The sequence below is a fragment of the Eubalaena glacialis genome, chromosome 7, assembly GCF_028564815.1.
Source record: "Eubalaena glacialis isolate mEubGla1 chromosome 7, mEubGla1.1.hap2.+ XY, whole genome shotgun sequence".
NCBI lineage: Eukaryota > Metazoa > Chordata > Mammalia > Artiodactyla > Balaenidae > Eubalaena > Eubalaena glacialis.
Window position 1 is genome coordinate 31914699 of NC_083722.1, and position 21601 is coordinate 31936299.

The 21601-nt window shown below is 50.7% G+C and overlaps 2 protein-coding genes across 4 annotated transcripts in view; one reads left to right on the plus strand and one right to left on the minus strand.

Annotated features, from left to right (window-relative positions):
* Positions 1-9573, minus strand: part of TMEM63B (transmembrane protein 63B) — a 24727-nt gene extending 15154 nt beyond the window's left edge. The window contains exons 1-6 of one of the 2 annotated variants that reach the window (XM_061196141.1): positions 9516-9573; positions 9123-9402; positions 2235-2417; positions 1876-1955; positions 1563-1601; positions 492-582 (exon numbers count right to left, since the gene is read on the minus strand). In XM_061196141.1, the coding sequence (XP_061052124.1) occupies positions 492-582; positions 1563-1601; positions 1876-1955; positions 2235-2393 (369 nt within the window). In that variant the 5' untranslated portion in view covers positions 2394-2417; positions 9123-9402; positions 9516-9573. Of the gene's footprint in view, positions 1-491; positions 583-1562; positions 1602-1875; positions 1956-2234; positions 2418-8500; positions 8624-9122; positions 9403-9515 lie in introns of those variants that run through there. The other variant, XM_061196140.1, reaches the window with a different exon arrangement.
* Positions 8729-20859, plus strand: MRPL14 (mitochondrial ribosomal protein L14). 2 transcript variants are annotated; one of them, XM_061196144.1, is made up of 4 exons: positions 8729-8844; positions 9278-9438; positions 17877-17968; positions 20369-20859. In XM_061196144.1, exons 3-4 carry the CDS (start codon positions 17898-17900, stop codon positions 20733-20735), a joined length of 438 nt encoding a protein of 145 aa, XP_061052127.1. In that variant the 5' UTR covers positions 8729-8844; positions 9278-9438; positions 17877-17897; the 3' UTR covers positions 20736-20859. The 2 variants fall into 2 exon arrangements, with proteins under 2 accessions (XP_061052127.1, XP_061052126.1); XM_061196143.1 differs by lacking the exon at positions 9278-9438.
* The last annotated feature ends 742 nt before the right edge of the window (positions 20860-21601 follow it).

Consider the following 21601-nt stretch of genomic DNA (forward strand, 5'->3'; position numbering starts at 1 on the left):
GGGGTCCCCTTGCATCACCAAGTACATGCTTTGTCTACAGGGGCCCCTGCTCCTCAGCTCCAATCTACAAGCAGGTCAGCTGGCCCCAGGCAGCCAGGGGCTGCCAGCCTGCAACCTCTGAGCAGCACAATGGATTCTGTGTGTTTTGCTAGGTGGGCCTGGAAGGCTCATTATTACTTCTAGAACCACATCTAAGAAAAAAGCCATCCTTAGCATTGATCACTGGAGGCGGGCACGGAACTCTATCGGGGAAAATGACGTTTAGAAATCACAGATGTTCAACCTATGCTGGTTTGGAGGCTGCCATGGAAGACAGAGCCAGGAGTTCTGGGTCCAGGGGCTACCCCGTGGCTCTCGGACAAGCATTACCCTTGCTGAGGAAAAGGCCACACTCCATAGGCCCCTGACTCTGTAACACTGGAAGCTACAGGCTGCTGAGCCCACCTGCCCTGGAGGAGGGGGTGATAAGAAGTTGGGGGGAGGGCACTCACATTGTCTCTTTGGTCAAAGTCGACGGAGCTGGAGACAGACGTGAGACGCTCATACCGGTCATGACTGTCCCCGTGCATAGCTGAGGCCACACTGGGGGTGGGGAGACGAGAGATCAGAGAGCTGGTGAGTCCGAGTCCCTGGGGAGCCAGGTGAAGTGGGTGGGCTTCCACTCCAGAGCTCCAGGGTCCAGACAAGGCACAGAAAGCGCAGAGGCAGAAGCAGGGATGAGTGACTGCCCTCTCCCTGCCTCCCTTAAACCCGCCCCTTCCCTTCAGGGGACCCGGGGGACCTGGGGGGCACTGACGCAGGGCATGGGGGTGAAGGGAGGGGGTAGTCTTCAACAGCACCCCGTGGAGGTTGAAGGAAGAATGTGAGCTGGCCCTGCAGTTCCGGAGCTGACCAGTGGGGGATGGGGGAGCAGAGCCCACACGGGGCACAGGGCAGTGGAGGGGGTGTGGTGAAGGACAGGCTGGACCAGGAGAGCCCTAGAAGGGCCGGGGGTGAGGGGGGCTGGGGGGGTGTCCTCCACCCTCCATGTTCCCTGACCCCAGCAGCTGCCGCAACTCCAATGCCAGGCCTATAGACAGAGACGGTGATGGACACAGAAGGCCAGACTCAGAGCTTCTCTGGCAGCCCCCCTCCCAGGCCTCCAGAAGGGGTGAGCAGGGAACCCTGGAATAGGAAGAACTAGCTGTTATGGGGTGAGAAGCCACTGGAGACACCCAATCTTGTCTCTGCAACCAACAGGATGACTATACTGTGGGTTCTCGGGAGGATGGCTCCTCCACCCCAGCCAACCAGGACTGCTGAGGCCTGCGTGTATGGGGCACATGGGGAGGGATTTCTCCCAGGCTGGGGGCCGGAGGGAGAGATGGGGGAGTGTGGCAGAGACAAGCTGGGGAGCCCCCTGCTCTGCAAAGCACACCACCTGCGTTAATCCGAACATGAGCCTGCAGAGGAGAAAGCTGAAAAGAGAAACCGGCAACGTGGCAGGAAGAGAAGAGAAGCATGAAAGAGAAGAAAAGGGAAAGCTGGTTTAGTGGGGATGAGGGGGCTGCTGCCCCACATACTATTCCTGTTCCACTCGGTCCCTCTCCTGCCGCTGGCGCCTGGGGACAGAGAACAGACAGGGTTAGCGGGGGCAGGGGTGGGTCTCCAGGGACTGGCAAGGGACAAAGGCCCAGCTGTGGGCCCTCATGCCCCCATGCCTGCTCTGGGACCAGTCCCTCTTCATCCCCCCACCAAACAGGATGAGAACGGGCTGGCTCTCCTCCTATCCCCGAGGAGTGTGGACGAGATGTGTGGGTGCACGTGTGTTGTGTGCACATGTGTGTGCACACACAAGCCTGTGTGTAGGGGTAGGGGTGGGTCTCGGAGCCTTACCTGTCTGCATCTGTCACCAAGGCCAGCCGCCCATAGTCCCAGGCCACCTTCCGGAGGATAGAGAACAAGAACAGCAGTGCCTGAGGAAGGAGAGGGTGGTTGGCAGGAGGAGAGGCCGTTCACCCCCTGGACTAGCCGGGACGGCAGGGCGGAGGGGCAGAATTTTTGTCTTAGAAAGGGATGACTCTGGCTGGGGTGAATGGTCAGAGGCTAGGCTTGGGCTGGGTGATGGGCCTTCCCTCCTGCAGTCATTCCTGGGGAGTCAGGGGCAGGTGGGAGAGTGGTTAGAGCTGCAGGTGTTGGCCAGCTATGTACAGGGTGTGAGTGCCAAGGGTGGAGGGTGGCATGTGGGCACTCACAAGGAAGCACATGAAGTCCAGAGCCAGCACCGTGGGGACGCCCCCGAACGGCAGGCCCTGCAGGACGGTGCTGCGGATGCGGGCACTGTAGCAGTAGTCCTTGGGGTTGCTGTTGTTGAGGGCTGTGGTGCCCAGTGTGGCCAGCAGGAAGGGCAGCATGGCTGCTACTGCCGCATGGTCCTCCTGGGAAGAGGGCAGAGCAGTCAGCTGGGCTTGGCCCCTGTCCCCCTCACGGTTCTGTTCATGGCTCTGGCAGGATGGGCGTGGGCAGGGGACAGTGAGGGCAGATCCCCGGGCTGCCTGGGTGGGTGGAAGCTGTGGCCTCTGGAGATAAGGGCCTGGGGAGGGGAGGGTTGAGTCACATGGATTTACCTTCATTGGCTCTCGGGATGCAACCCCACCCTGGATCTAGGGAACTTGGCCCAGGTCTGGACTAGGGAGACTGGTTTTTCTAAGCTGGAAGCTGTCTGTGAGTCTCTAGCATTTACCTCCTACCACCTCCATACACACACATTGCCTCTCCCTCCCTCTCTCTCTTTCCCAACACAAACTCTCTGCCTCTGCCTCTGTCTCTGTCTGTCTCAGGCAGGGGGCAGAGCTGAGCCTGAGGGAAGATGGGGAGGGTTCTTAGGTCTAAGTGGAGGGGTCTCTAGGCCAGAGGAGGATGGGTCAGGAGGCAGTTACCTAATCCTGATCTTTTCTTTCTACCCCTATTAGAAAAATGGCATGGTTTCATTTGTTCAGTTTTCAACTCTGTTAATCACCTTCCCAATATAATTGGCTTCAACATAAGATGTTCAGCTTTAGAGTTGTCCCTCTGTCCTCAGAGTAGGGGTCTGAGGATGGAGTCAGAGTGGGAAGTCCATTAAAAAGCAGGACTTCTGGGGCTTCCCTGGTGGCGCAGTGGTTGAGAATCCTCCTGCCAATGCAGGGGACATGGGTTCGAGCCCTGGTCCGGGAACATCCCACATGCTGCGAGCAACTAGGCCCGTGCACTGCAACTACTGAGCCTGTGTTCTAGAGCCCGGGAGCCACAACTACTGAGCCCCCTCACCACAACTACTGAAGTCCGCACGCCTAGAGCCCGTGCTCCGCAACAAGAGAAGCCACCGCAATGAGAAGCACACACACCGCAACAAAGAGTAGCCCCCGCTCGCCGCAATTAGAGGAAGCCTGCGCGCAGCAGCCAAGACCCAATGCAGCCAAAAATAAATAAATAAATTTATTTAAAAAAGTAATCTCTGAGAGATTAAAAAAAAAAAGCAGGACTTCTGGGTTTGTGTGACCTGCCTCACTCGCCCCAGCTACACCTGTTTACCCTCATTCTTTTTCCTGGGCCACGGCAGCAACTACACCTTTCCCCCTTCCAGCTTCCTCACCTCTTTCCAATTTTCTTTGCACCTGAGTTGTGAGGACTACAACTCCCAGAGTGCCCTGCTCCTGCCCCTGGAGCAGGGCAGGCTGGGAATGCCATGCCCTGCAGCGAGCTTTTCCATTGGCAAAGGAAGGGAGAGTGGGTGGGGGCCTCTCAGCTGGCCCAAGCCCCCTGCAGCCAGGGTAGTGCCCTCCGGCCTGGTTCCCTGCCACTGTCAGGTTGTCCAGCCCTCTACGGTCCGGTGGATGGGTAGGGAGGAGGAGGAAAGGGGCAGCCAGCCTGGATGCCTGGGTTCTGGAAGTGCCTGGGGACCGAGCTGAGCCCGGTTCTGGGGAGGCTCCTGGGGCGGCGGCGAAGTGTGGCCGTGGCACCACTGCCCCACCCCCATCCTACTGGAGGGCCCCTGGGGGCCCCTTCTGCTGACAACACTGAAGCTCTGCCTTGTGTGTGTGTGTGTGTGGGGGGGTGGTCCCCAGGGAAGAAAGGAAACCAGGCAAAGAGAGAGAACAACAAACCTAGAATCGGTGACTGCAACTCTGGAAGCAAGCGTCCCCCAGCCCCCTGGGGTGGTTCGGAGGGTTTCTCCTGCCCACCAATCCCAGATTTTCCCCTGCCTCTTCCTAACATTTCAACTGCAGGGCAAGAGGCACCAGCTCTCAGATGGAAGGGAAGACGGGGTTGTCTCACTTGGTCCCAAGCAGTCTCTGAAAAACCTGGGTTAGGAAGGCTAAGGGAATAACTGCCCTGTGTGTTATGCCTCCCTCTTCTTTTCCAGCCTAAGTTGCCTTAAAAAAAACCCCATTAACTTAGTAATTGTAGCAGGTGCCATGTATGGAGCGCCCACTGTTTCAAGAATATATACATTTTTCATTTAATCATTGACACTCCAGAGTTGGATGTCATTGCCATTTTAAGATGAGGGCACGGGGCTCAGAGAAGTTAAGTAAGTTTCCCAAAGTCACACTGCTCATAAAATAATGGACCTGGGGATCAAACTTAGGTCAACTTCTTTCTAAAGCTTTAACACTTTTCAGGGCACCTTGATGCTTTTCTGATGTGCCTAGAACAGGACTCTGCAGACCACAGAAGCTTCATGAACACTCATTACGTGTTCTCTGGCTAGAGAACACCACAGCACTGTGAGAATGTGTGTGTTGAGGTGTGTAAACTTGTGTTGATATGTGTATCTGTGTGTGTGTGGGGTGGGAGGTGGGGAGCTGGGTGACTACATGGCAGTCCACAGAAATGAAGAGAGTCGTTGGTCTCTAAGTGGGGGTGTGTATGTGGGTGTGTCTGGGAGCCTGGGTATGTAAACATAAGGTGCACCAGGAAAGGTTAAAGGTAGGTATAGGTATCTTGCTGTGGTAATTGGGGGGCCTCTACACAAGTCCCCCCTCCCTTAAGTCCCAACTCTAATGCACTCCAGAAATCGATCCAGCCCATACCCACTCCTTGCTTGTTTCTCTCCAAAACTCCAAGGCTCCACCAGGCCAGAATGTAATGGGTACAAACTCCTGGAGCAGCATCCCCCTTCCATTCTATCCTCTCCACTCCAAGGAAGGTGGAACATTCTGGGAGCTCCTACGTAAGGGGACCCAGTAGAGTAGGTGAGGGTCCAGGTACGTGCTTAGTAACTGAAGTCACCAGGTCCATCTGCTGCCTCCCTCTTTACAGTCACAAAGCACTCTCCCCTCCGCAACTGCACTGCTCGTCCCACCTGCACCAACAGGAAGGCAGGGCACACTCCCCATCTGACAGGGCAGGAAGCAGGGACCCGGGGTGGAGAAGCCACTCACAGGGAGGTCACAGGGCAGGAAAGGGTGGAGCCAGGGCTGGTGGCTCGGCTTGCTGACAGGGTACGCCAAGCTCTTAATTGTGGAGGCGGGGTTGCTGGGCTCAATTTCACCCAGGGCAGCTGCTCTCAAAGCCTTCACTGAGAGCAGATGAGAGAAGGGAAGAGACTGAGGCAGAATGTTTGGGGGAGGGAGGGGCAGTTTATCCACTCCACAGGGTTGCCTGAGTCAGTGGTATCCCAGAATTTCTCTAGCCTGACACTGAGGCTTTAGCTGGAAGTGTGCAGGGAAAGTGATGGAGGATTTTATTTCTAGCTAACTGATGGTTACTTTATCATCAAGAAGTGTTTGCATGGTGGGGGTGGGGTGGGGAGGGAGCTATAAATTAAAAGTTTTTTTCTTAAAGAGTTACTAGGGAAGATTTAATTTAGGGCTTGGGATCATAGGAAGGCAGTGTGGTCTGTTGGGAGGAGATGAAGATGGAGGCTAGTTCTGTTACTATGTAACCTGGGCCTCAGTCTTTCAATGTGTAACAAAGATATACTAATGCTCCATCCCTACCAACTTCAGAGAGATGGGCAAAAATGTATCCACAAATGAGGATAAAAGTGGTAGGAAAAGAATGCATTTATCAAATACCTATTTAACTCGTATTTTGTGCCAGGCACTGTTCTAAGTGCTTTACAAATGTTATCTTGTTTACTCCCCATCACAACCCTAGGAGGACACTGAGGTACAGAGAGCGTACATCACCTGCTCAATGGCACACAGCTAGTCTGTGATAGATCTGGGCATGGACCTAGGCAACCTGGCTCAAGCCCATGCTTTTAACCACCGCACTTTTCGGCCTCAGCCAACAGAGGAGCCACTTCCATCAGGAAGCTGGGTGTTGGGGGCTGGGGGTTGCCAGCTACAGCTCTGGAGAAATGCCACACCCATTTCTACCTGTTTGCCTTCCCTCTTGCTTCTAGCTCCCAGACCTTCCACCCTGGGTTTGTGATTTCAGGTTCTGAGGCAGGTGTAGGGGACCGGCAACAGAGCCTGGTGGTTAAGAGTACAGGCTCTAGAATGAGACAGATGTGGCTTCTGACCTGGCGACACTACCTCACCACCCTGGGCCTCAGTTCCTTCGTCTGTAAATGGGGATAATAATTCAGTCGTGTGGTTGTTTTGAGGATTAAACATGATGATTTAGGTAAAGCTCTTAATACAGTTCAAGGTACAAATGGATTCTAAAAAAATTAGCTACTCTTATCAATAAAGTGTGGAATAAAGAGGTTGGTTTAATGAAGAAGAACTGGTAAAAAGCAAAATAAAACAGAATTTAATATGCTAGAACCCCTCAGTCTGGATGGGCTTCTTGTCTATACCTAAGGGCTTACACTGCTTTCAGGACTCTGCCACCGAGTGGCAGAGAATGTTTCCAAACTCTTCAAACAAACTGATCCATCTGTAGCAGGCTGGGAGGTGGGGGCATGGGAGGGTGGTGCTATGCCAGGATGGGTCAGAAGTTCAGGGAAGAGAACTCTTATTGATACACTACCAGGCAGGGTGCCAGGCTCTTTACCTGTACTATCTAGTTTGATGCCCATGAGTAATCTCGTAAGGAGATGGTAGTAAACATACTTTTTAACTGACACTAAGGTTCAGACAAGTTAAGTAACTTGTCAAGGTCGCACAGCTAAAGAATGGCAGAGCTGGAATTTGAACCCAGGTCTCCAAAACTGTTTTAATTGGAGGGAACTTGTAGGATGTCCAAAAGGGGATTGTTAGCTACTCACCACCTGCCTTCTGCCTTGACACATCCCTAACCACCCACCCATAGGCCAAGACCCAACTGGGTGAGCCAACAGCAGGCCCTAGCATGTGCCACCTGGGGCATGCCAGGGCCTGGACCCTCTGGTACCCTGGAGGACAGTCATGCTGCCAGCACCCCATCTCCCCAGCCCCCCGCTGGAAGCCTGACAGACACTGTCACTCCCCTCCTCACATGTTCCTGGGAGGCAGGTCTGGGGGCTCCTCCTCAGGAGGGGCTAGGGTGGCCTCACTCTTCCTGGGCTGCTGCAGACCCAGGGAGAGGCTAGAGAGTAGTATTGGGTACAGAAGTCCTGGCCCTCCCGCCTGTGCGCCCCCCCTCCCCCCCTCCAGGAAATTGGAGTGTTGAGCAGCCAGACCTCCACCCAGGGGACCCAGGCAGGAGGCAGCACAGAGCCCCAAGGACAGCCGGCCCCTCTGACCTCTCCTCTCCACTTCCCAAGCATCCTTCTCTTCTGGGGAAGAAGGCGCCAAAGCTTTGGGACTGTCCTCCCTAGGTGGTCCAGCAGGCCAGGAGGGACAAAGCACACCGCCCACCCCCTTCCCCCCAACAGGGCCTTTGCCCCACTCCGGTTCCGAGTCCGAATCCTTTCCCCACCGCACCCTCCAACGCAGGCCCGGGCGGCTCATGAATGAACTGTACTGTGTGGGGCGCAAGGAGAGGACACGCTCCCGGGGCCAGTCGCCTCCCCAGCCCTCCGACCAGTCCCCAGACGGACCGGGGGCAGCGGCCGGCCTCGCAAACCCTGCCCTTGCCCGAGCCCGAACCCCTGCCCCGGGCCGGCTTCTGGGGTACTCGGCCCCTGAAGCAGGAGAAAAGATAAAAGACACCGAGGGCATTGGACTTGGAGACCCTGGAATTCAAAACTCGGGGGCGGGGGCGGCAGATTCCCCACAGCGGCGGCGGGCTGATGGGGCGCTGCTGGAACCGCGGAGGGGACGCGCACCTGGACCGGGCAGGTGGGAGAAGAGTGGCGCTAGGGGGCCGTGGGCCGGGGGCCAGGGGCCGGGGGCGGGGGTCCCACCCCTAGGATCTCTCGAGGGGTGGGGACAGAGGTAGGTGTACCTCTGGACCCCCGGCAGGGGTCGGAGCACTCACATGATAAGCTCAGGACGGGGTTGGGGGCAGCGCGCGGCACCACCGGTCCCGCGGGCCCGGGCACCTCTGGGTCCCGCAGGAGGTTGAAGGGAGGGGACGCGCAGCTGAGACCGGGGTTTTTCTTTGGGTGGTGGTGGGATCCTCAAAGAAAAGAGAGGGGGCTGGGGAAGGGTCTCGTACTCACCCCCAGGCGCAGACTCAGCTCCGGCTCGGAGCCCCGGGTTGGGGCGGGGCGGGGCTGGGGGAGGGGGAGGGGGAGTCGCTGGGCGGCTGGAGCTCCGGGCTCCTGCGGCGGCCGCGGCAGTGTCTGGGGGAGGGGGAGCGGGAGGAGGGAGGGGGAGGATGAGGGGGCGGGGCCGCGCAGGTCCCTCCCCCCACGCCGGCACACGCAAGGAGCGGGCGCACTCTCAGATCGCCGTCCGCCTAGCTGGGCCCGACGCGCAGGCGCAGGGCGAGAGGCCGCGTAGGCGGAAGGCGGCCCTGGGCCTGTGGGGGCCCGCGGCGGGATATTCCAGGGCGGCGAAGGCGGTATGGAGTCGGGGGGGGGCGGGGGGGAGGGGACGTCACTCTCCTAACTCTCTGCTTCCTCTCTCCCTTGCTTCCCCGCAGGAGGGGTGGCGCACACTCCGGGATGGGTGAGGAAGGGCCGGAGTGCGAGGATCGTGGGCCCTCTGGGGGCCGAGGGGCAGTGGGAGGGTCCCGACGGGGATGGAGGCCTCTGACCCGGACCCTCCTCCCTCCCATCCCCCAAGAGCGGCGAGGGCTCCGGTGGCCACTGCGACCCCGTGCCCCCGGCCCGCGCTCACCTGCCTTCCCGGGGACTGGGCGGGCTGCCGCTAGGTCTCACGAGGTGGCCTCGGCCGGTCACTTTGGCGCGGCTCCTCGGGTTTGTCTACTTCTCTCTTTCTCCCTTTCCTTTCCTAATCTGGGTCTTGAGATGACTTTGTGACTCGTTTGCCAGGCGCTTCTGTGGTGTGGAGAGTGAGTCCACCGCTTTCACTGTCATGCCGATGAGTGGCTACCCCGGCTCCAGGGGTTTCCTTGGTTTCTCATTTCATCAGAGGCTGCACCTGCCAGGGATTAAGACTGGAAAGAAGAGAGAGAGAGGGGAAGGAGAGAGAGGTGTGTGTGTCTGCGCGTGTGCATAACTCCTGTATGTTACCCACAAAATAGATCACAGAGGCACACAGAATACCAACTTTTCCATTTAATTGTGGGTTCCTGGAAGGCTCTCTTCCCTTCAGGCTTGATGGGGGATGGTCTGGAGACAGAAAGGAAGTATTGCTTTTCACGGTGGGCGGTAAATGAACTTTGCTACCCAAAGAGATGATGGACTGAATTTATAAAGAGGTTAACAAAAGAGCACATGACAGAGTCACCTCGGGTTACTAGGGAAAAGCTGGGAAGTTGGGAGATACTTGAACTTGGGCTGCTGGACAGAGGAAGGGCACTGCCTACCTGGGTGTGTCTGGTTCTTGTGGCTGGTCAGTGTCTCTGCTGTCTGCTGGCTTTTTCAAGGGTTCATTAGTAGCTTGTGGAATGCAGCTGTAAGGTTTTGATGCAGTTCAAACTGAATTCCCATTCAAACTGAGTCACATCGGTTAGTTGGAAATCAGTTTAGTGGATCATGGCCATCATTTAAGAAAAAATGAAGTAGAATAGAAAATATCAGAGAGCATTGTACTTAGTAAGGGTTAAGTATTGTTTCTGGACACTTGCTTCAGGTATACACACGTGGTGAGTGTGTGTGAGTGTATTAGGAAGTGTTACGCAATGCGTTTCTGTGTGTCACAGAAAAGTTCGAAACACATTGGTTTCCTGTGTTCTCCTGTTTGCGCTCTTGCCTTCATCAGCCTGCGTTTAGAATCATTTAAAATTGTCCACGAGGATGCAGTTAGCACACCAGGGATATAGAATAAAGAACAGAGTGGGTCTCTTTTTTCAGGGAGGTTACTATGCTAGAAGACAGTTTACCCTTCACTCATGGAAATACGTACAATGGAAGAGCAAGGATTTTGTTGGGGTAGGAAGTAGGTTGCCTTCCTAAGAAGGCCAGAAAGGGAGGTGGGGTTAAGCTGTGTATGGTAGACTGCCTGGTGAGAGGAGTCTTTGTAGGTTTGAATTCTGGGAGCTGTTTTGGGTAGGAGCAAGACGTTTAGATGAAAAGGAATCTGTCCTATTTGTGTTGTTGTTTTTCCCTTTTATGGAATTGTCCATTGTGCCCTTAGAGCTTTTTGGATGTATATTTTCTATGGAACTTTTTACATGTTGTGTTGATTTTATGGTTGTAAATCTGGTGTGATCCATTGCCAAGTAGCCCTTGTAATGGATATGTGGAAAATGGAAATGGGAGTCCGTAGTTACCTGGGTTTGGGACCCCTGAGGATCACTGGGAGGCATTTCTCATGTATTATTATCTTTTTAATAATACAGGTAGGCGTGTTAACATGTGGTGGATTCCAGATCTATTTCTGCTTGTGCCTAATTAGGGTCACTACATATTAACAGACAGAGAGAAGAGGAAACATTTCAGAAAGACCAAAATGAGAACTGAATGAAGTACACCGTGAAATCCATGAAGGAACAATGGCCAAAACGTTTTATTAGTGCCCCTGAATATGAAGGGTAAAAACCTTCCGGAGTCCATTTTTTAGGTGCTCTGTTGAGCACTGAACATAATTATTTAGACTCTCCTCATCATCTAGAATCTTACATGATGCAAGAGTTATTTGAAGCCTGTCTTACCCCACTCCTGTCTTGGGGGATTATGACACCTGGACCCACATAAGATGGATTTTCCTACTGTTTTCGTTACTTGGATAGTTCTTATGGCCATGTGGGAACTTGGGAGGGTCTCAAAAATCAGGTTACAATTGATCCTTTTTAGAGGCCAGTGGTTTGTTCTGGCTCACCCTGGTGTGATTTTACATGTGTATTAACAATGACAACCAGCTTGTACGAGAGGGCTATGATTCAGATCCCAGAAATGTTGCTCTGGGTCAGGTAATATGCTCTCTTATTAAGAAAAGTGCCAGGTAGCTTATTATTCACCAGTGAAACGCAACTCAGAGTGAGAAAGTCTCCTTGTCGAAAACTTAAAAAAAAAAAAAAATCATCTATGTCTTTAGAAAAGAGGGAGTACTTTTTCTTGTCTACTTTAAGCTGAAAAACACTTTCAGGACTGAGTGATCTTAAAGAGACACCCATAGTGCTGGCCTGAGAATCAGGGAGTGAGACTATTCTCCCTGGTCAGAATCTGGGAAACAAACTGCTTATGCTGCAGACCTGGGCCCTACTGGTTAAATTCAGAGAGGGGTTCTCCCACTTGAAAAACCATCCCTTACGTGAGTGAAGCTAAAACACGTTCATTTCCTTGCCTCTTTGCTCTTAACCAATGACCCTTGCTTGACAAGAGTCACTGAGGCCTGGAGTAGTGGATTCCAAGGAAACAGACTTGGCAGGAGAGGAGGGGAGGAGGGGTGGAGGAGATACCCTTTCTTTGGGCTTTTCATCCCACCCCCATCCCCCTGCCTGCCCACCTGACATCTCTATAAACCTGGTTCCTTGCCACTGACTTGGTAGAGGTACTAATAGGAAAGAAATATGTACGTGATTAAGTAGAATTTACCTTTGCCTTGTGCAGCTTTTCTGAGTTAGACCATACCAAGAATGTTATTAATGTTAAACTTATTTCTGGAACTATAGGTGTTTGCACACCTGTGAGGTGAGGATGGCAGGGGAGCAAAGCTAGAAATAGATAAAATCTACACATTGAAAAACCAACTTGAATAATGGAGAACTGTCAGATATTTTTAAGAACCACGATTTTAAATCTGTAACAAGGTGGAGCAAACAAATATACAGGTAAATAAACACGTATAGTTAACCAACAGACAGAGACAAGAACCCTGGAAACGTTTTTTTCTTTGTGAACCAGATTGAGAACTGGGGTCCTCACTGGTAGCCATGGTAGAAACAGCCCATGGTGCTAATGAGGGATTGCTATTGCTTCTTGATAGTAACGCTGTGAAAACTCACACCTTTGCAAATGTATCAGAATCAGCTTCAGTGTTGGTCCCAGGCTGTGCTGTTTGTGGTGCAGATATCTATTGAAAAAGCAGCTTTTTAATTTCTGAGTTTTAAAAGATTATGTGGCAGCTTTAAGAGAGGAGAAAGAATACTTGCACTGTGTGGGGTGTTTTTGTTTCTGTGAAGTTTATTAGTGGTTAAAGCAGCACCTTAGCCGGGCAAGTATTGTGCAGGGTGTAGTAGAAACAGCCTTCTACCCTTCTTCCCTTCCTAGGACAAGCTGACAAGTTGCTTAGCAATTCTGACTTAATTTCTTCACCTGCGAAATGGCAGTTACTCTGTTGAACCTTGAGAACTGTTCAAAATCCTTAGGAATCAACCCTCCCCAAACTGTTGCTCATTGTTATTTATCTTTCTGTTTCCACTGGGTGCTCAAGAATGAAATCAACCAAGAAAGTGATCTGTGTGAAAGTACTTTGAGAACTGTAACGTGTATACTTATGTGAGATTAAAAAAACTCACAAAAGATGTTTAAAAAAAAAAAAAACCAATTCACAAAACTTCCTGAAAGAGAATCTTTCCGGGACAAATCAGTAATGAGTATTTAAGCAACAAATAAGAGTACTTTTTGGTCCAGAATGATTGGGGCGAAACCTGCAGGAGATGGGAGGGGCTGTCAGCATGACAGGGCAGAGGGTCCAGGGAGTTCCCTTTTGTTTTTTGTTTCCTCTAAGCTGCCAGGCCTCTGCTTTTTCCTGCTTAATTAAGAAGGACATTTATATCCTTACACTAGGCAGAGTTTGTCCATTTTGTGGCTGGGCTTTGCACTTGATTTCTCCTAGTGTTTCTTTTCACTTCTGTCACTTACTAACAGAATCTCCTTTAAACACTCTTTTGCAGTTGGGCTGAACTTTTTGTTTTGTCTCTTTTCTTTAGAACCTGTTTCTCTTGAAAGGCCTTTAAAATTTATGAAACATGCCAGGCACTTAAAGATGGAAATTGTTCAGGTAGAAACAATGTATAAGTATATGTGGATCTGTGATACTAAGTACAACATTTTGCTGATTCCTAAAGTTCAAGTAATGGTACTTTCTAGCTTTTCACAAAGCATCAGGCTCTTTCTGTCTGCTTTTCTAGTTCAGTCTCTATGTATTACAATTAGCTAAAAGTGAGCTCTCAGTGTCTAGGAAGCTCCCCCAAGTTACTGGGAGCCTGGGTGAAGGGCACAAGAAAGACCGCCAACTCACCAACATGGAGCCTCTCTGGAGCTGGAGGATGAATTGCAATTGCAGATAAATTTTATACATTTAACAGATACTGAGCTCCATTTGTGTGCCAGGCACTGTTCTAGGTCCTGAGCATGCAGCACTGGACGGGGCAGGCACGGTCCCTGCTCTCACGGAGGAATGTTCTTCCAATGGGACCTATAAGGTGATGCCAAGTGAAAAACTCACCTGTGTGTCCCTAAAATCTACAGTCCTCCCTGGCCTCCAGAACTGAAGGGAGATCCTAAAGTTAAACTAAGATTTGAAATAAGCACGGCTCTTGGATTGTATTAAGTAATTTCTCTCCCTCTCCCTCTCCCTCTCTCTCTCTCACTCTCTCTTGCCTTCCTTCTCTTGCCCTCCCCATCCCTCTACCCCCAGAGGTTATGATTCACACTCTAAACCGGGATGGCAGTACTAGTGCTGACCAGGAAGTGGCATGAAAAGCCAACTCTGGCACTGGAGTCTTCCGAATACCTGGCCTCCTCTGAGTGAGAGTAGAGGAGGAAATATCATTGGAGTTAGCTTCCTGTGCAAACACAGGACTCAGAATAACATTGCTTGTGAGACAAAGCACTCTATACAGACTGATCTGAAGTTAATCAGGGCCTATGTCTACAGGATGGATTTATCCTAGGAAATAACATCAAGCTCAGTCAGTTGCTTTGAAATAAATTGCAGCCCTCATTACTCTTACCTCATCTGAGCCAGTTGTTTAGTGGTGCGATGGTGTTTTTTCACAGTGGGCAGTGTAAGCACCAGACCCAGGAGATGATTCCGGGGGCCTGTAGACATAGCATGAGCTAATCCTCTCATGACCAGCACCATGGTTCTCCTAAAGCATGTTTGCATGTGATGTGCTGGTTCCCGATATACAGATGAGATCTCTGCAGTGTCTGGATTTCCCTGTGTCGAGCCGTGGGTGGGGGAATCTGTCTTTCTGTTGGCTACCTCATTTATTTTATTCAACAAGTATTTATTTTACTCCCACTCTATCAGGACCTGCTGGGATCTTTTGCTGGGGTGACAGTGGAGGGGACCACAGATTTTTTTGTATACAAATATACAAGTATATTTGCTTCTTTTATGCTTTCAAGTTCATAGGAATGCTTACTGCTGCCCATTGGATGTCTTTAAGTCCTTTGGGTCTGGAGGTTACTATCAGATCCACCAAAGAGCTAGTGAAAAGTCTTTGAATTTGGTCTTTTCTTGTGAAAATGGAGGTGCTCCCTGCAGACGTGAATGTATTACTTTTGTGTTTGAGGGTAGTACAAATAATCCGGAGTCTGTGTGATTCCTGAGTTCCTATAGTGAGTTCAGATGCCATGTTGTCAAGATCTCTGTGGTTTCTGTGGATAGTGAGTAGCAAGAACTAGAATGTTAGGGGCTATCAGCCTTCACTCCAAAAAAAAAAAAAAAAAAATCCAGATTTATTCCATGTCTGAGTTTGGATAGTGAAAGTTGGAACGGTGAGAGTTCCTTTGGCACAGGACGCCCAGATGTCCTTGGTGTGCAGGAGGGGTGACAGCAGATGCTGCAGCCTTACACAGAGCTGCTCGCAGGAGGTGTGTTTGGGGCCAGGGCAGTTTGGTTGGGCAGAGGTGGACCCAGGTTGTGGTGGTGGCTTCTCAGCAAGGCACAGAGAGGAGGCCTGGGTGTGGTTTGTGCACAGGCTGCCCTGTAGATTTTAGGGAGGTGCCTTGAATGGTGGGGTTTGTTATGCCCAAGTTGGGAAAGTTCTGGGAAGCCTCCAGGCACTTCTGCACTTCTTGGAGTCACATAAATGCTCTGGAGGAAGTGATGCAGTGTGGAGAGGCTGGATGTTGCAATTCTCAGGAGAGGGAATGTGGGTGGCACTGGACTAACCTGGAGGGTTCTGTGGAGGAGCCTCTTTTCCCCCAGGGAGTGAGAGTAGGGGCCCGCCAGCATCAGATGGGAAGGCTTGGCTGAGATTGGACGTAACTGCAGCCTAGACCAGAAGGACTGCTTTTCAGAGCTACTTTTTTTATTCCTTTTTTTTAAAGCCAATTTTCTATTATTGCTCAGAGTGTGGAGCTCTTCTTGCCACCTACACTACAAATTGTATTCAAAACCTAAATTGGATGAAAGTGAATGACTTTCACCTGGTGTTTGTCTACATTTCAGTTGATTCAGCAAGCACTGAGTTAGGTCTGAGTAAAATGTTCATGTGACATCAGTATTCTTGATGGAACAAGGATGATCTAACAGTTGGAAAAATATTAATATTTAAGTTAAAGTTACCATGTTAACTCTGCTGATTAAGAGGGTGGGTTCAGGAAGCCGACTACTGGGCTTCAGATTTCAGCTTTGTCACTCCTAGCTGTGCGACTTGGGCAGATTATCTAACCTCTCTGGGCTTCATTCCCTCCTGTTTAAAATGGGGCTAATCATAGTGTCCATTTCGTAGTTTTTGTGACGCTTAAATGAGATGATAATGTAAAGCACTTAGACACATTATAACTAGTCGATACATTTTCATAAAGAAAGAAAGCAGAAGAAGACCAGGTGACCCTCAAAGCTGCTTCTCATCCTGAGCTCCTGTGTGAAGTGGGCTTTGTACGGCAGAAAGAGGCCGTAGGGTGTGGAGGGAAGACCCTTGGACCTAAGCTGAGTCCACTTCTGGTTCTGCTTCTGCCCTTGGCTAGTTATGGGGCTTTATGCAAGTCCCTTCCTCTCTCTCTATCTCAGTTTCCTAATCTTGGAAACGGGACGTGATATGATGACGATGATGATGGAGAGGGCTAATAGGTATTGAGTGCGGGCATCATGCTCTGTGCTTTGCCTGGCTTACCTCACGACCGTCTTGTGAGTAGGTGTTACAGGTGGGGAAACCCCACGTTACAGTTGGGGAAGCCGAAGCTCATAGTTCCTTCTCCAGGGCTACCGAGCTGTGAAAGTAAAGCTGGCCTCATCTGATAGTCTTTGATTCTGTGTGTCAGATGTTAGTAGTTCTGTAAGTAGGCCACCTTCTTTTGCATATAAGTTTCTGATCATATTTACATTTTGGCCAACGCTTCCTGGGTTGTCTTAAGGAAAACACTGGCAAATAAGCTTGAGGTTTGAGGCTAAATTGTAGTTAATAAGCATTTCTGGAGTGTTTAGGTTTTTCTCTGAAAGTAAATAGTGAGTTTTCCCCCACCATTATTAAATAAAAATCTTATCTAAGGTGCTTTGAACTTATGCCAGGCAAAGCTATGTGTAAATACTACAGTGGTAGAGGCTTTCTCAGCAGAGCTCTTGAATGAGGCCCTCTGTAGCCAAACATGTGGGTGGAAAACAGGCATGTCTTGCAGCTGGAATTACCAGCTGGCTGTAGGTTTTTCTTAACTATTCCCCTCACTGGTGCCCAGGTGTTTCAGGAAGCTGGGGAGGGCCGTATTTGTTGGTGCTAGGGAGCACAGGGTTGAGGTTCTGCAAGCTGCAGTCATCAGTGTTGGGTTGGCGTTTGCTCTTTTGTCTCCAGCTTGCTCTCCCAAAGCCCACTTTCAGCTGCAGTGTGGGGTAGGTAGTTTTTCTTTCTTTCTTTCTTTCTTTTTTTTTTTTTAATTGGGGTATAGTTGCTTTACAATATTGTGTTAGTTTCTGCTGTACAGCGAGTAGGTAGTTTTTCTGTGTTACGTTGTCATTTGGGAGACCGACCCAAATAGAGGCCTTGGTCAGTGACTTGGCAAGGGCATCCTTTGGCACTACTTTGCTAACCTTGAGCTGTCCAGGTGTTCTGTCTTTTACATTTGGGGGAAAGGTGATGTGGTGACCGACAACCTGGGCAGCTGCTCAGATAATCTGCTTTCCTCCAGGGAGTAAAAGTTCTGGTTTCAGGAGGCACACGAGTGTCAACAAGGGGCCAGTGTGCAGGTTTTCCTCTGTGGAGGATGTGGGAAGTGGTTCCTGCCTGGGTGTGTCCCAGAGGATTCGTGCTGTGGAAGTGATATAATTATGAAGGCATTCTCTGTGCTGTTGTGTTACCTACAGCGAGAACTGTGGTGGGCCATTCCAGCTCTCTGACCCCAGTTAGAATATGAATCAGCAAAATTGCAGCTGGAGTTCCATCTAATCATCTGCGTAGCTTTTAACCACTAAGGTTTATATTTAGTGACTAATGATCTTGTGCTCGAAGTGCCATCTCCCACACAAGTCCCCAAAAGTCTTAAAAAACAAAACAAAACACCAAACACCAAAAACTACTGGCTCTGAGTGTGGACACTGACTTAGAAATAAATCCTTTTTCCCCCTTTTTCCCTGCAGGATTTGCCATCTTGGGATCCCATGGCTTTCTTTACTGGGCTCTGGGGCCCCCTCGCCCACGTGAGCAGAGCACTGAGCCAACGCCGTTTCAGGTAACTTTTCCTATTAAGTTCTTAAAGCTGTGTCTTTGAGTAAGCCTCCCATCAGGGTGGGGTATTGGTGACTAGAGTGGGAGTGGAAACTCAGGGAGGTGGGCTTGGGGTCAGGGAAATCTAAAGGCATAGATGGAACTGGGGTTTGGTCAGGCCAGGTGAGGGGGATAGGTAAGGAGGCGATATTGCTGTTGAGGACGGGATTGGGAATGGATATGGAGAATGATGAAACCTCCATCCTTGCCAGACTCTTATAGTGAATCCGATGTCTCTCGACCCTATCATTTCTCCAGTGCATTAAAACCTTCTCTTTTAAGAAAATGTATATATATACATTTTATATACACTTTATATATATACACACACATATATACACATATATACTCTCTCTATATACGTATATATGTGTATATATAAATATATACTCTCTATATATACATATATGCATATATATACACAGATATACTCTATATACATATATATGCATATATATACATTTTATATATATATGAAGTATATATCTATATACTTTATATATATATGAGTATATATACTCATTCTTAGTCACATTGCTATACACCTGAAACTAGCAGAACATTGTAAATCAACTATAATACTTCATTTTAAAAAAACATATAAATAAAATAAAAGGGGGGAAACCCTTCTCTCTTAAAAATGGAATATATATATATATTTTTAAATCACATACTTATTACCATAAACTCAAGCATGATGGAAGTTTGACAACCTCTCCCCTCCCCGTTTAGATGCTAAGCCAGGGCGGAGAGCACAGGTTGCATTCCTGTTGGCAAACATGCCTTTTGGCCCCGTTCGTGCACTCATTCCGCAAGTGTTTACTGAGCCCTGTGCCCAGGGTTGGTCATAGAGAGATGAATAAGAATTGCTTCCTGCCCTGGAAGAGTTCTCACAGTTGGCCACGGGAGCAAAGTTGGAAACAAATAACTCTAAGAAAATGTGACCAGTATAATAATAAAGGCTTGTACAGTTCTTCGGAAGGCCTGAGGCAGGGGCTGCTAACGGAGGAGGAGGAGCAGGAGGAGGAGGAGGAAAAGAGGAGGATGGCAGCTACCTTCCCAGAAGGCAAATGGGGGCAGGTCCTGTCCAGGCCCCCAGGGAGGGCCAAGAGGCCAGGCACGCTTGGAGAGCTCCAGGCGTTCCCGGCCATTGGGGCTCAGAGTGAATGTGTGAGTGGCAGGATAGAGGACCTCAGAAGGCAGGTACATAGAGGCCAGGTTGTTGACAGTGTATATAGTGGGGAACCACTGACCAGTCCTGAGCAGGGGAGTGGCCTCCGTTTTATATTCTAAAAAGAGCTCTTGGTTGGCGGAGTGACGTGCACAGGGAGCTGGTTAGGACACTAACGTAATAGTCTTGGTGTAAGAGAGTGAGCTGCTGGATGAAGGAAGTGTCGACGGGGGTGGAGGGAAAGGACAGAGGTGTTTAGGAGGTGGTGTCAGTAGAATGGGGTAGCTAGTGGATGGTGATGGAGAGGTTTATGGCTCAGGAGCTGAATTTTCTGTAGAAGCCATCATCTAGGCAGGAAACACAGCAGTGGGAGGAGGTTTGCAGGGGGAGGCAATGAAGTCACTGTAGGGCCTACTGAGTTTGCAGCATCTGTAGGACATGTGAGGAGTTGGAGTGGAAACATAGGACCGAAAGATAGGAGAGAAGTGGGGCTGGAGATGGAATTTACTAGCTGGAAACAACGGGGATAGAGAACATTGCCCAGGGTAGGCATGTGGAATGGGAGAAGAGGACCCCGGGTCACCCGGGAGAACACCAGCACTAGGGTCCTAGCGGCAGCAAACTAGAATTCCCACTGTCATCAGATGGCTTAATAATAGCTTATTTGCCTTTAATAGGTACTCTTTCTAGCGGGGAAAAATACATTAAAACAAAAGATTGTTACCTTGACTTATTTTCAGTTTCTGCTATGTTGTGTCAAAGGACTCCCTTAGCAGACATACTCACTTGTACCTTCTGGTTCTCAGCAACATGTAGATGGGACATTTGGTAATCAGTGTATTCTGGGGGAGCAGGTTTTGCAGGCTAGGCAGTGGGTGAGGCCTGGGCCATAAGGTATTCCCTTAATCCTCAGAGGCCTTTTGGAAACCAAAGGCTTTAAATTAAGTCTGCCATGCAGTTTGTTATAACAGAATATCAGGTCCTCTTTAAAACCCATCCAGATTGAGGTCCTGACCCGGCAGCAGAAGCTGCAGAGAACTGTGAGGGCACTGCCTTGGGCACAGAGAAGCCTTCCCAGGCACCGCCTCTGTCAGGGCCCTGCTAATGTGCACGCTGCCAAGCCTGGTCTGGCAGAGGCCTCTGCGCCCTGACCAGCAGAGATGCAGACCTCAGACTCTTTTCCTCTTCCGCCAGCACCACTGGGAGCCTTGGTGCAATTCAGAAGATGACGCGGGTGCGTGTGGTGGACAACAGTGCCCTGGGAAACACCCCGTACCATCGCCCTCCTCGCTGCATCCACGTCTATAACAAGAACGGGGTGGGCAAAGTGGGCGACCGGATCCTGCTGGCCATCAAGGGGCAGAAGAAAAAGGCGCTTATTGTGGGGCATCGTATGCCCGGTCCCAGGATGACCCCCAGGTTCGACTCTAACAACGTGGTCCTCATCGAGGACAACGGGAACCCTGTGGGGACCCGAATCAAGACACCCATCCCCACCAGCCTACGCCAGAGGGAAGGCGAGTTTTCCAAGGTGCTGGCCATTGCCCAGAACTTTGTGTGAGCAGAGCCCAGGCACCGGCTGCCTGGGGGCTCATGGATGGAGCCGTTCTGAGAGCTGTGCCTCTGCTGAGAGGGAGCCCGGGGCGCAGTGTGCTGTGAGAAAATAAATGTTTTCCTGTACGTTTCTTCCTGAGCCGTCTGGGTGTGGCCATGGGGTCAGCGGTACTGAAACAGTTAAAAGGTGCCACATGAGATGGTGGTCTTTGCCTGCAGTAGCCTGTGAGCTCACCCAGGATTATCAGGCTCTGGAAAACTGGGGTACAAGCCAAATGCCAATTTGTAGATATGCAATGGAATCTCACTTTCTAGCCAGGCAAACTGTTTATTTGCCTTCCAGAGTGTCATCTTCCTGTGTCAGAGGGCCGGAGGTGCTAAATGGGTATGAAGGTGACTGGGTTGCTGGGTTAGCGTGAATGGAGCTGGGGGACCGTTTCCTCCAGCACAGCACAGCGTGGCCTCCACCCTCCGAGAGGACCCACATCGTGATCCTTCCTCCACCATGGGGTGCCCTCTGCTAGGCACCGGCTGCTTCTCTGTGCCCAGAGCAGACAGCTTCCTGCCTTGACTCCTGGGGAAATGCACTAGCTCCGGTGTTTGCAGAGCACCAAATCGTGGGCCTGTGCAGGGGATTCAGTGACAGTTTACCTCCCATTTGTTTGTTGGTCTCCTTGGGGAGGTTCTGGGGTGCTCCCTTAGTTTCTTTAAATGGAATCTCATCAACTCATTTCTAAAGTCACTCCTTTATTCATTCAAACTGTCCTGGGCACTTCTCATTAAACATTCCAGTGGCCTCTGAGAGGCAGAGTGGCATGATGATTAAGAACACACGCTCTGTAGCCAGACTGCCTGGGTTCCAATCCTGACTCC

Excerpts from the sequence above, each read along its gene's own strand:
- MRPL14 (XM_061196144.1), top strand. The coding sequence starts at position 17,898 with ATGGCTTTCTTTACTGGGCTCTGGGGCCCCCTCGCCCACGTGAGCAGA. Across the intron at positions 17,969-20,368 it reads CTGAGCCAACGCCGTTTCAG|CACCACTGGGAGCCTTGGTG; the intron begins GTAACTTTTCCT and ends CTCTTCCGCCAG.